This window comes from Lampetra planeri, chromosome 4, assembly GCF_965212315.1.
Source record: "Lampetra planeri chromosome 4, kcLamPlan1.2.h2, whole genome shotgun sequence".
In the NCBI taxonomy this organism is placed as follows: Eukaryota; Metazoa; Chordata; class Hyperoartia; order Petromyzontiformes; family Petromyzontidae; genus Lampetra; species Lampetra planeri.
Window position 1 is genome coordinate 23,490,842 of NC_136110.1, and position 12,817 is coordinate 23,503,658.

At 40.3% G+C, this 12,817-nt stretch overlaps 1 protein-coding gene across 1 annotated transcript in view; it reads left to right on the plus strand.

The window, feature by feature from the left end:
• The first annotated feature begins 745 nt into the window (after positions 1-745).
• The window catches only part of LOC144717850 (CUB and sushi domain-containing protein 3-like), a 449,456-nt gene continuing 437,384 nt past the window's right edge, over positions 746-12,817 (plus strand). The window contains exon 1 of the mRNA XM_078593564.1: positions 746-979. Within this exon, the coding sequence (XP_078449690.1) occupies positions 802-979 (178 nt within the window). The 5' untranslated portion in view covers positions 746-801. The remainder of the gene's footprint in view (positions 980-12,817) is intronic.

A 12,817-nucleotide genomic window follows, 5' to 3' on the forward strand; every position in this document is an offset into this window, starting at 1 on the left:
GTACCTCTTTTTACTTCACAGTGGGAACGTTTGAATATGTGGACATTAAGACCACATTGCACGACACGAGCAGAATGCTTCAGCATGTCGTCTGTAGGTGGAGATAGTAGACCACGGATTATTATTATTATGCTCATGGAAACGGCGTGGAGTGTATTTTCTTAGAACCGTCAGGCACATACATTCGCAATTCCACGAGAACGTAAATATTATGTTATTCTGAAAACGCGTACGACTTGACAAATTTAATATCGACAAATATAATATTCATGCCCAGAGAAAGGCTGGAAGAATTTCATTGCAGAGAATATAAATCACCACCACACGAAAATCATTTATAGTGGAACTCACTACAATACATGCTGGGGAATTGTTATGATATATTCTGTAACATATTGTCTATTAAATACATTAAAGCGTACAGATGTTGTGGTTGAATTTTCCAAGTGGTGGTAAGCACTCACGAACTTGCACATATGTCGTTGACGTGTGTTTATTTTTCATTCCTACCCTCCACACCAAAGTGTCTCTGTGCGTGCGTGCGCGTGAACGTGCGATGTTGAGCGAGCGTGCGCGCACGCGTGAACGCGCGCAACGCCAGCGCGAGTCTGCATGCGTCTGCGCTCGGTGCGCGAGCAAACAGCGCGAGTTTCCTTCTCTCTCCCACCCCACCCACCCACCCCAGCTAGATGGTAGCGTCCGCAAGCGCTCCTACTGGATATTTTAGTCACGGGCGCTCCATCCCTCTCGCGGCTCAGCTCCGTGATTCAGGCGCTCTGGCTCCTACATTCCATCGGTGACATGCTGCCGACACGTCGCAGATGTGTTGCCGTGAAGAGCAGCTGCTCCGAGGGCATTAACAGTGCGGGGCGCGGGAGCCACAGAAGCCCACCTCTCTCGCAAGTAGCACAGACGATGGCTCAAGTTAAATCCGCAAGTGTTTTTGTGCTCGTTTTGGGAATGCTCGTGAGCGCAAAAGGTGAGTTGTGTGTTTGTTTTTTCTCCCCGCTCCGTTCATTCTAAGCTCTGCACCTGTGTACACCGGCTGCTTTAGCAAGGAACATCAAGCGAGTACAACATTACGCATAGCCGACCCAGCAGGTATGTGGTCAGATTTGGGGGTCGTATCTTAAAAGGAACGGATTGTAGTTCTTTCAATAATTGTACTTTTGAATTCACTTTATCGAAGCGAACGCCAATATAGATTTTAACAACTAATCTCTTTACTGCTCCACAAGGATAAATTGAAATTGATTACAGTCAGGGTTTTTTCAAACATGTCTCTTTTCTGGCATGTCTTTTCTTAGCCGGGCACAACTACAAATCTGCATTATTCCAATAGGAGTGCTGCTTCTGTCAGTTTCAAAAAGGCTAAAAGAATACAAAAGCTGCTTTTTTCTCTCCTGCTGTGCTGAAGAGTGTGATGTTGGCACCTTGCAACCAGGGCTTGGCATCAACGTAAACTCTCAATAAGTAGCGTGCAAATGGCATCGCTTGTGGCTGCATTGGTAATGAGAATAAAAAGTGGAAGAAAAAAAAACTCGCTTGATGGAGACATAAAGCACAACTGTGTGGCTTCGTCTCTTAAATTGGTTGATTGGAGGCTGTTGTTGAAAATATTTCCAGGTTCTCTTGCATATGCCTAAATATTTCAACATATATATGAATGTATTCTTGGAGGTACATACAAAGTGCGTTACGTTTGCATGTATCGATGCGTTTACAGAACGAAGCATTTAAAAATATAAATATACATGCAACGTATATGTAATATAAAAGTATACGCATGATGTACAAGCAACTATTAATCAGGCATGCGAGCGTGTAAATAATTTTGCTGTATGCAAATGTGTACATGTAACCATGTATAATTGCAACAAAAAAGTGGATTGGCTGGATGCATTCAGAATGGATGTCGCAACTATACTATACAAAGCATGGTTCTAACCACTTTAAACAAACTGCCAGTTGATCACGAATATGTGGATTCTGGCATGTAAAACAACACAACGCCTGCTAGAAATGCAGGTTTGGTTTGAGCTTAACAATGATTTCTGGTTCAATCCCTCGAAGAAAAAAAAAACATCAAAGTATGCCGCAGTCGGATCCAGCAAGACCAGCGTGCTCCGTCACGTTAATCGGCACCTTGCAGCAATAATAACAAAATGTGCTCATTTAGCAGGAAAGCTTTTGTCTTGTCTGTCTTAAACCGGAAGCATAATTTTTCCTATTTAAATTAAAGCTTACGTGAAGTGCCATGCGATTAATCTTAAATAAAAGAAACCACGTATGAGTTTCGACTCTCGCTCGAGGCTTTTTAATGCATGTGCGGCTTGTGGCACATGAGAACTGAATTGTGCGTGGTCTATTTATAATTCATAGAATCGTATGTTTTGTATCACACTTCATTTTTTGCCACCTAACGTCCTCGTCCACAAAAATGGTAATTTGCTAATTTACGACATTCCACCACAGCAGTGGTTTTAAAAATGCCCGCTCATGATAAAGGGCATGTATTTATCTCCTGATATGAATGCCAATTGCTCATATAACTCTTAAAAATGATCACGTAAACCCTGTTATGAATTATGAAACAAGCTGTGCCTAAAAATATTTCAGTCTATGTTATGCTTTTCCCAAAAGCATTCAATGTACTATTTTTTTATAATTTCAGCAGCCAGGTCGATTTTAAAACTAAAGATGCACATACAATGTATCTGAAAACATAAGGGACATACCAACTATTATGGGAAATGCTACATAATTAGTGAAATACCTGTGGTGACATTTGTCTAAGCATTCAAGGGAAAATCATCCTTACAATAATAAGTTGATTTTAAAAACATGTACTCGACACAGATGTTGTATAGTTTTTGGAGGGGAAAAAAACTGAAATCCTCATGAATTATTTCAGTAGCAGCTTCTCAGCTACATGGGAGCGCACTTCCAGGGCATTATTAGCGCTACTTCATGCAGACAAGCAACGCGGAGAGAAGAAATTAGCATTTACCCCATTGCAGCGCTGTTGTCTGGAATGTAATGGGTTAAATCATGGTTTATATCTTCGTATTCCAGTGTGGGTTTTTTCTGCAAGCTGTTTTTCTAACCATTGTGATGAAACTGAATTTATTAAAAAAAACTTATTTATTTTCAGTCAGCATTATGGTCAGTCCTCCTATTATTGTGCAACCATTATTGTGTGTGAACAGAGGGAGGAGTGTATATTATTTGTGTACATTTCTTTCCTGTATGTAGCAATCGGCTAAAATATGAGTGGAAATGGAAGGATTCCAGAAATATTGGTATACTGTGCCCCTGTCCTGAGGCAATCAATCTTGTTGTCCAGGACAATCATATTACCGGTCTGTACCATTTGACGAGCCTCAATTTGTTTAATAAACTATTTGGATTGGTATTTTCTAACGTAAGTATTCTATATAGAGCAAAAAATATATACCAGCTCATCCCAGTGGATATGATTATGAATGTGGCTAACGAGCCCATGACTGATGATATGCAACCATGACCTAATCCATCTAAACGAATTGTCTCCCTGCTATGTACCACAATATAAATTCCTGCAAAAGGCCACTGCCCATGACTTCTCACATTGGCATTGCTTTTTACCTTTGTTTCACATGTGCAACCCAGAATCATATATTTTCAAATTAAATCTGCTTTTTTGTTATTCTCACCTTGGCTCGTCAAAAGCAGACAGCAACACATTCCAAATTCAATCAATCAGGATGTGCCACACATATTCTGCCGCTGAATGATGTGCAAAATCCCACGTGTTAATGAATGCAAGGTGTTTGGAGAATGCTATCAAAAAATGCGTGTGAGTGTCAACCATATGGCAGCCCACAGAAGACTGAAATTAGCATCCTGATTACTATTTTCAAGTAAAAGGAAACACATTTTGAATTAATAAATAAATACACCTACATGTGTCTGGTCCTTGTCAATCCACGACTGGATGAAGGTCTCCCCATGTTATGTCAGTCGTGGGGTTGATTAATTCTACTTCACCTCACCGGTCAGTGCAAGGTGGTTGAAGGGGATGACGAGGACTGGATCAGACAATGGTATTTGCAGTTGCTGAGAATCAAACCCATATCGCTGGGTTCATAGCATAGCATTCTCACCACTGTATCAATGCTCAAGCCACGCTATGTCTGAAAAAAAAAACAATACCACGCTGTAAAAATATTGAATTTTTATGCATATAGGCAATCTAGTTGTAAGAGGTGATTCTAATGCAAATTATATGCGTAATTCTAATACTCATATGCATTGCGTTTTCCATGAAACCACCATTACAGTGTATTTATTTGCAAAAGGGCTGCAGTAAACTGTGAATCCTAATGATATTTCAGAAGATTAGCTTTCATGTTTGGTTCCTCTGCATATTTTTTCGAGAAATTACTTTTAAAAATTAATTTATTATAGTTATGCACTCCATCGCTGTGTCAAATTGTTTATTTTACCAAATAATTGTAAGCATGTCCCAAACAATATGGATCATTTTGGCAATCATGGTCCATCTTGTGAAATGTAATCCGAACATCTCAAAAGCATTAAAATAATGATCACATTAAACTATACCCATAGGTATCATATGAAACACATCGACTCGTGATATATTATAAGTTTGAAGTCTAATAATGCTTCTGCATTCCTAAAACAATAGTCACGATTTACTTCGATCAATATAAGCTCCAATGAATTATGCATGCCTTGTTTAATTTATTACAACTAATTCATGTTTAATTTGGCAAGTTGGCTTCGTGGAAGAACCGGGCAACTCGCAATCATACGGTTCTGAGCTCATATCCTGGTTGGGGGTTGGCACAGTCCATCATCCGTCTGTGATCCATAAAATAGGAACCACTTTGTGGGGAAGTCAACATTTATTGTCATACTGATAGACTCACGCCTGCCATAGATACGTGGAATTTCCACCACTAGCTTAGGGCTGTATAAAACAGGAGATTAGCACCGCCTTAATGCTCATTTGAGCAGAAAATCACTTGGGCTTTTTTACTTTTCAGAAGTTGTGTTTTACAGTCGCAAAAATATGTTTTCATTACTTGCTTTGCCAGGGGGGATGTGTTAACGTTGAAACTACAGTTGCTATGTGTATGTGAATATTTTTTGGCTGGTGGTTTTGGACATTCTCTTGTTATAAGCTTCTCTGCGCAATGCCTGCAGCCTAGGACAGTCAACTTAACAGGCTCCCACCTGCTGCTAGAACACAATATTGCACTGGCATGCTCACGCATGATTGTCGAAATGATATGGGCACCCCTGAAAGCCCGACCAACACATTTATTGAAAATGTAACGGTGCATTCGCGCACCGGCAGATGAACCGCTAATGGGGCACGTTCCGTGTTTACAAGACCTTTGCGTAACACACAATTGCACGCCGAGATGCTCATTGTGCCAGCGTTGCTCCCAGTCACGTGGAAGCGTACACGAGAGGAAATTTAGTTTCAAGGGTCATTTTTACATTCGTGTCGTTTAAGCGCGCATGCCCTCGCACCAATATTGTGTAACCAAGTGGACAGTTGTTGGTGGCAAGGTCCTGTGAACTAGAGAATTTTAGGTATTATTGATCGCACTAGGGAACATGTGAATGATGACAGAGACATGCTGGGCATTGGAGTGCATGTATGTGGCAATATAGCAAATCCATTGGTAAGCTGTAAAGAGTGTTTTATATACCGTATGCATTTTGCTGATGAATGGGTTTAATGCATCCACTGTGGTTTACTTGCACAAATTCAAGAGAACTGCTTTATCTGAAACCCTATTACATTTTCTTTCCTTTTGTCCACGGGCTCAGACCAATCCACAGATTTTCCCCGTTATCGCAGAGCTTGTTTTACTGTAATCTGCATTCATCTGTGATTTTTTTTCTCCCCGCAGGATGGGAAGATATATTTGCAATGATAGTTAGGGATTATCAGATTCCCAAATGGCAACTTGCCCTCCCCCCCACGACTTCATCACAGATAAGGGAGATGCTACTATTGAAAGGGGTGTTAGTCAGGGGTTCTTGGATATTTTTATGCATGAAAAAAAACTTCAGAACTGTTCTACGACAATGTAATATTGTGTTTTTTTCCATTCATATTCTGCCATTTACAAGGCATCTCTCTCTATATAAATACATCATGGTCTTTGTGTTCCCCTAGCATTATACGACTCACATGAATCATCAATGTGTTCCTATGGTGTCATACGATTCACAGAGTAAACGAGATGTTAGATGTCAGCATTGCTTCCTGGAAAAATCAATACATGAGGCTGCTGCTGTTCCTATACAATCCTATACCAAGCCGATTGATTCATATACAAACCTTGAGGACCCTAACAGGATGCCAATATATTTTTTTGGCCAATGCATGACATTTAAAATATCATATTTTTCACATAAAAACGCACAATTGCACATAATTATAACAAACATGCCTAATGTATCAATTTTCAATAACTTAGCCACACCTTATCTCAGTTCAAACACTACATCTCACAACCAAATGCATGTCTCAATGGTGAAATTGACATTGCTATATATATAATAATGATGCCCTGTCGGTGATATTCTAATGGAAAACGTGTGTTCATGCTATGCTCTTTACGGTGTAAGTCAAACAGGTATTTCATTGTGATGAAGGAGTCGGGGTAGAGTAGCTCTTAGTGACATACATCACACGACGATCAAATCTGCAACCTCCTGTACACCAGGCGAGGTAGTTAACATCTCGCCACCGAGGCATCCCTTGTGGTAGCCGGTTCCGTTTGACCTCCCGGTGTCGCAGTTCAATGGCCAAATGTATTTAATCCCCCTACCCCCTCCAAAGCCGTCCCTGTCCACCCAGTAGTGTACATGGGTGGACAAGGGTGGGGGGGGTGAGCTGCATTAACCGTGGCAACCTACCACTAATCAGCATACTCTGTCACCCACCTACAGTTATTTCCCCAATTTTTTCTCTTTCAATTTCTGTTTCGAATAATCTCCCAGAGGATGTTACGCTTGACCAATGCGGTCGACACAAACTAACGGGTAATTTTATATGTAATGAGCCACATGAGTGCTGTACAAATGGAGCATTCTGGCAAAGTGGTAATTTCATACAGCACGATGCCCTTGTTTGCCCCCCAATGCCCTTCCCCCACCCCCCTTTGTACTTTTTAATTGCTTGTGCTACGATACCGTTCCAGCGTGTTTACCTTCCTGTCTTTCCATTTTCAACTTAACTTTCTCTACCATTTCCCAGTGGAGGTGGACAAAAATCTATTCTCAGACAGAATACACGATCTGCATGCTCAGCGCATTTTGTCCACTACTGGGCCAGGGCTTCCCATTTAACCCTCATGAGGGACATGATGGTTAATTGACCATACTTCCTCCATGCTGTTCAGTGCAATTTGGTGAATGTAGTAGGAGCACTGATTGATTTTTGTGCACTGCCCTCTACATGCCACAATGCCTATTACACTGGTATGTTTGTGCTTGGTGACTGCATCCAAGCTCCATCCTGGTTTTTAAAAATCCTGCTTAGCTTCTGAGGCCTCGGAAAATCAGGTGCATGACTAGTCGTTCAGAAATATGCAGACTACAACGACGATATTGAATTCTAAATAACCCAGCAATATACAGGTTAGTAATCACATTAAATGTCACAACTAAATGAAAAAAATGATCCTCTGAATTTAATATAACCTATTGTGATGAGTCGTTATTTGATGGTCTTTTCAATCAAATTACGAACCAAATATATCCTTTGTCATGAAAGGAATAAACTGATGTTTACAACAGTTGTGTGCTATACACACCAATGGATTGTTAAAAATTGTAATGTCTTCTCATAGACAACAATGTCTTTTACAACAATTGATGTACACCTAAATAATGCTTCTGTATAAATTCAAAATCTTGTCAGGAAATTGTAGTTACTATGCAGATTTTAACTGCATCATCTATCTACTTGGCATCATACCTGTGCTGTACGCTTTGACTTTGTGCATAATGTACCTATTTTCCTCTGCATGACATCAAGCTTTTGGACTATGTGTTTGGACTATACCGAATTGAACAAATAGTGTACATGAAAAAATAATGGAGACAAATATGTTCCCTTCGTGACACGAATAAACTTTTGACCATGGCAATTTTAAACTCTCTCAGGCTACATTAAATTAAATAACTTCGGGTCTCAGCAGGCATTGAGGTTAATCGTTTAACTTATAAAAGAATCATGTAAACGGATCCATCATAAAAGATATGTATACTGGATTATAAAAAATGTCCAGGGCTGCTGTACTGTTTAGTTTGTGATGATTATTGCAGAGACAAACCCTTCTGCAAATGCCCAGAGCTGATAATGATGACAATTAGGTGTTCATAACCTATGCATAATGTAACTATTTAAAATTTTAATACATTCAATGATGCCCTTGCCTGATCTATGAACATGCAGTAATTAGTATTTATTGACAATTAGCTGGGTACACAGCTATCAGCATGTGCTCAGTATTGATTTCTGCTTGAGTAAGGTGTTGGAAATAACATATGTGACCAACGCATGAAGTGGATTTGTCAGACTAATGCTCTGAAATGCTGACCTTCGAATGTAGAAGCAAGTATGATGCATGTGGGCAATGCATTAAAGTCTTATCTGCTATGTACACACGTGGGGAGGATATAAATGAATGCTACATATGTCGCCAAATTCAATGGAGAGTAAATTGAGCACATCCTATTAATAATTGATACTAATTGCATGCATAATATATTACTTTCCATTATTTATCGATTAAATGTAGGCAATTTAAACAAGTGGTATTAATTTTATTTAAAAATGTTGTTGCCTGAGCAAAGCTTACAATATGTATTAGATAATAATGATAATGGCACATCCAGGGTTTGCAAGGCACATTGTGTGAGATGAAAACCTAAATGTATTGACTCGCTTTTTATTCACGTCTCTGTGCACGTATTATTGTGGGGAGCGGTAGCATAGCGAGGTTAGCACACTGTGCAACGAACCCGACGTCCCGCGTTCGATTCCCGCTCATGGCCAGTAACAGTGGCAGATATCCGAAGCGGTCCTGTGCCTCTTCTAAGTTTCGTCAGCCTAAAATTCGCATCTGGTGCGATATGTAAACGTTAGCACTGGGGAGACAAAGGCGACCAGGTGTGGTGCCAGCCACCCATCCACTCACGTGCCGCGTTGGTCTTAGTAGGTATTCGCTACCAGCACTTGTCCTAACAGTCCGTTAAAAGCTACACAAACGATATTTATATGGAGGGAGGAGGGGGAGATGGTGGCACACTGGTTAGTCTGCTGCACATCAAACCACGGTGACTTAAGTTACACAAATTATGTTAATGACAAAGTGTTATTAGAACTTGTCCCGGGCCTCCCCTAGGTTGACTTAGCCTTACATGAGTTATCAAGTTGCTGATAATAGTGTCACAGGGTACTTGTTGCAGTGTGTAACATCATCATTCGGGATACAAATGCGACAGAGGGGTGCTAGCCACGCCCATCCTCTTGTTCATCATTCAAATCATAATAGTTGCTCACTAACAGTACTGGCCCCATTAGTCTGCACGGCTATGACAGGATGTTTGCAATTGCATTAAATGTGTTTTAAAACTAGCACAGTAACTTTGCCTGTACTCTTTGTGCATCGTTAATTGTATGCCTTATTATGATTGCCGCACATTCATTACATGTGTCATAAATTCACGTCCATTATTTTCAAGTGATACACCCATTGGCCTAGAAATACGAATACATAACCCCACGTTTATTCAAGGAACAGGAATACAATGGAGATTGCCTGCAGTGGCATGATGGGAGCCTTCCATATTCACACAAGAAATCAGCAGGTGGCATACTTATGTTATGCCGTCCGAGCATACATTTTTGTTAAATTAGGATTAATTTGAATTCATTATAGTGAACTCGAGAATAACATCTTTTTAAGATGACAAATTATCACGTACGAGTTAGGTGTGCGCATTCACATTCAAAGCGTGTGGCCAGTTGCTTCATGGAAAGGCTTCCAGTTTACAAAGCGTTAATAATGCTTTGGAAGGAATGCAGAATAATTACAGCAGGCAAGTTGTCACATTGTTCCTTCCGACATCTCAATTCTCATCTCAGAACAAGGGGAGTCCCTGTGCCCTATTGGCTACGTGAAGTACCATTTAAGATATTGAACGCCCTTTGTTCATAAATAGACCACCACTGGCACATTGTGTTTGTTAATAGTCCACTTGTGCCTGATTTTGAATGAAATGCATATTGTAAAATCTGTTTAAAGCAACAATAGCAGACTGTCAAATCCATGAGTGTTCAAGCATATGATTAAAGTGGCCACGAGAAGGCATGTCTAAAAATGGACAACAAATCCACGTTTGCAGTATGAATTGTGATAAGTTATTGTATTACTTCAAAATAGATTTTTGTCATAAATGAAGCTGGCATTGTCCGAATAAAGAGACGCGCCATGTGTCCATTGCGTAGAAGGATTTGCCCTTAAACGTCCTCGAAATGAAATTAAAATTAATAAAAATAAAACAATGTTTTATTTTTTATTAATTTTAACAATGTTTTATTTTGATTAATTTTAATTTCATTTTTTTACCTACGTGACTTTCATGAAATAACTAAGAGTATGAATCCTTGCAGTCACGAAAGCTTCAAATCTAGAATGGACACGGAGGTAACCTGTACATCCCGGGTTTAGACTGCTCTCCCGTCCGCATGCCTATCGCCGACTGGACCTTTGACTCGTTTGACTCGGTCTTTGAATCTCTCTCTCTCTTGGTTGCTGACCTCGTACATCGCAGCAGCATGACATCCCTCTCACCTTGAACCTCATGCGACAGAGCCTTTCGAGTATCGTTCGAGGATCTGTGCCATTAGTGCATTTGCAAAGCAGCGATGAGTGGTGAAGTTGGCTCATTTATGGAACCTTCCACTCGCACACTTCCAAATCGACCACAGGCCATGTCCAATGCTAGGAAGACTCCACCTCAGTTACCAACAACTTTTAATCAATACTCGAAGAAAATTAAACGCTGTTAAATATCCAAGGCATTGTCTTATATAATCTGTTTAATTCATACTGAGGGTGGAGTAGTGGCACAGTGGTTAGCACACCCTTCTGCAAAGATGGCAACCTTAGTTTGATTCCCGGCCACATCTAACATTAGTGTTAAGTGATATCTGAACCAGTCCAATCCATCACCCCAGCTTCACTAACCTGCATTGACCAGCATGGTCACGTATGGTAAAACCCCCACGACTGGCACAGTGTTTGGAGGCCTTCATCATGATTGACAATGGGTTTGAAATAGCAATTATTTTGACTTCGTAATCATATCCGCTTTTCACATACATTATCATCATCAGCCACGTTCTGTCCACTGTCAAATGGTGGTCTCTGCCAAGTGTATATATTTTTAGCTTTTCAGTGGAGACAAAATTTTATGTATATGGCTGAAAAGTTTTGAATCGTTTATGCTAATGTAAAATTATAATTTGCCCAGTTTATGCAAATAGCAAGGCACCTGACTGGACAATTTATATTTCAATTAAAATATTAAAAACCTGTTCCTTTATTAATACTAACAGAGCACGCTGGTCTTCTGGCAACAGAGGACCATGGGAAGGACAGATGTTTTTCACATGCAGTAAAGCTCCTTATGGAGAGGATTAACTTGTAGTTGCTTGCCAAAATTCATTTATACATATAATGCTATGTGCAATGTGCAGTACCTGCTTATAAGGAAGTTAGCAGCTGTTCCAGAGGAGCGTTTCTAATTATAAATAACCCCTAAAGGTGCAGAGGTTTCGAGGGAAGAAGAAAAGGATGGAGTGGTAGGGGATTTGGGGATGTTATGATTTCATAGAAAAAGGAATATCCCTAAAGAAATTAAAATTGCCCTTAATCATTGTTACCACCTGTATGCCCAGCAGTAGACCTTACAGTTAGTAATTAGTTGCACGCCATACATACAGCATCCTCTATCACGGCATTGTAGCTGAGGGAATCTGTCATGGAAAGAGATATGGAATGTTCCATTACCAAATGCCCTACATGTGTGTGTGTGACCCCAAATTTAATGTCAGAGCATGTCCAACACTGGTCCTTTGGAATAAAGGAGCCCTATTGGGTTGTCATGACCTAGGTCAAAACCTCCTACAATTGTGGTATTTTCCTGACTGCCTCAAAGGAGCTCGACAGCCGAACTTAACAGAAGTAATAGGCGACAGAAGCTCCTGGGGAAAGTGTTCCCACTGAAATTCAAGATCTGGCTTCATCACACGCACATTGTCTTATGCTGGACACGTTAATTTCCAACAGAAGGTTCACGCAGCAGAACTGAATGGAATGTAAAACACCAAAAGGTTTACCCTGCACAGTGTTGAAATCGGTGCAACAGAGACTGCCTCCCTCTTTCAAGGATGATGCAGCTCATGCGCGAGCCGTAGATGAAAAGTAGCATGTTTGGGTTACTCCTCTTTTCCCCACAAAATGTGATTCATCAACTGACTCGGTGAAATAATTTTACATCACAGACAATTAGAACGCACAGCCAATTAAGAACCTTGCCAATGGCCTTTCATTTTCACTGGCAATTACATGCCTACGTATGTTTTTGCCGGGTCAATAATGCTACCCTCTAAACCTCTATCACCGTAACAGAATGATATAAAGCAGGGTACATGCCATGTTTTAATTACATGCCGAAACAGAGCAACATCAAACAAAGTGGGCATTAAAAACGA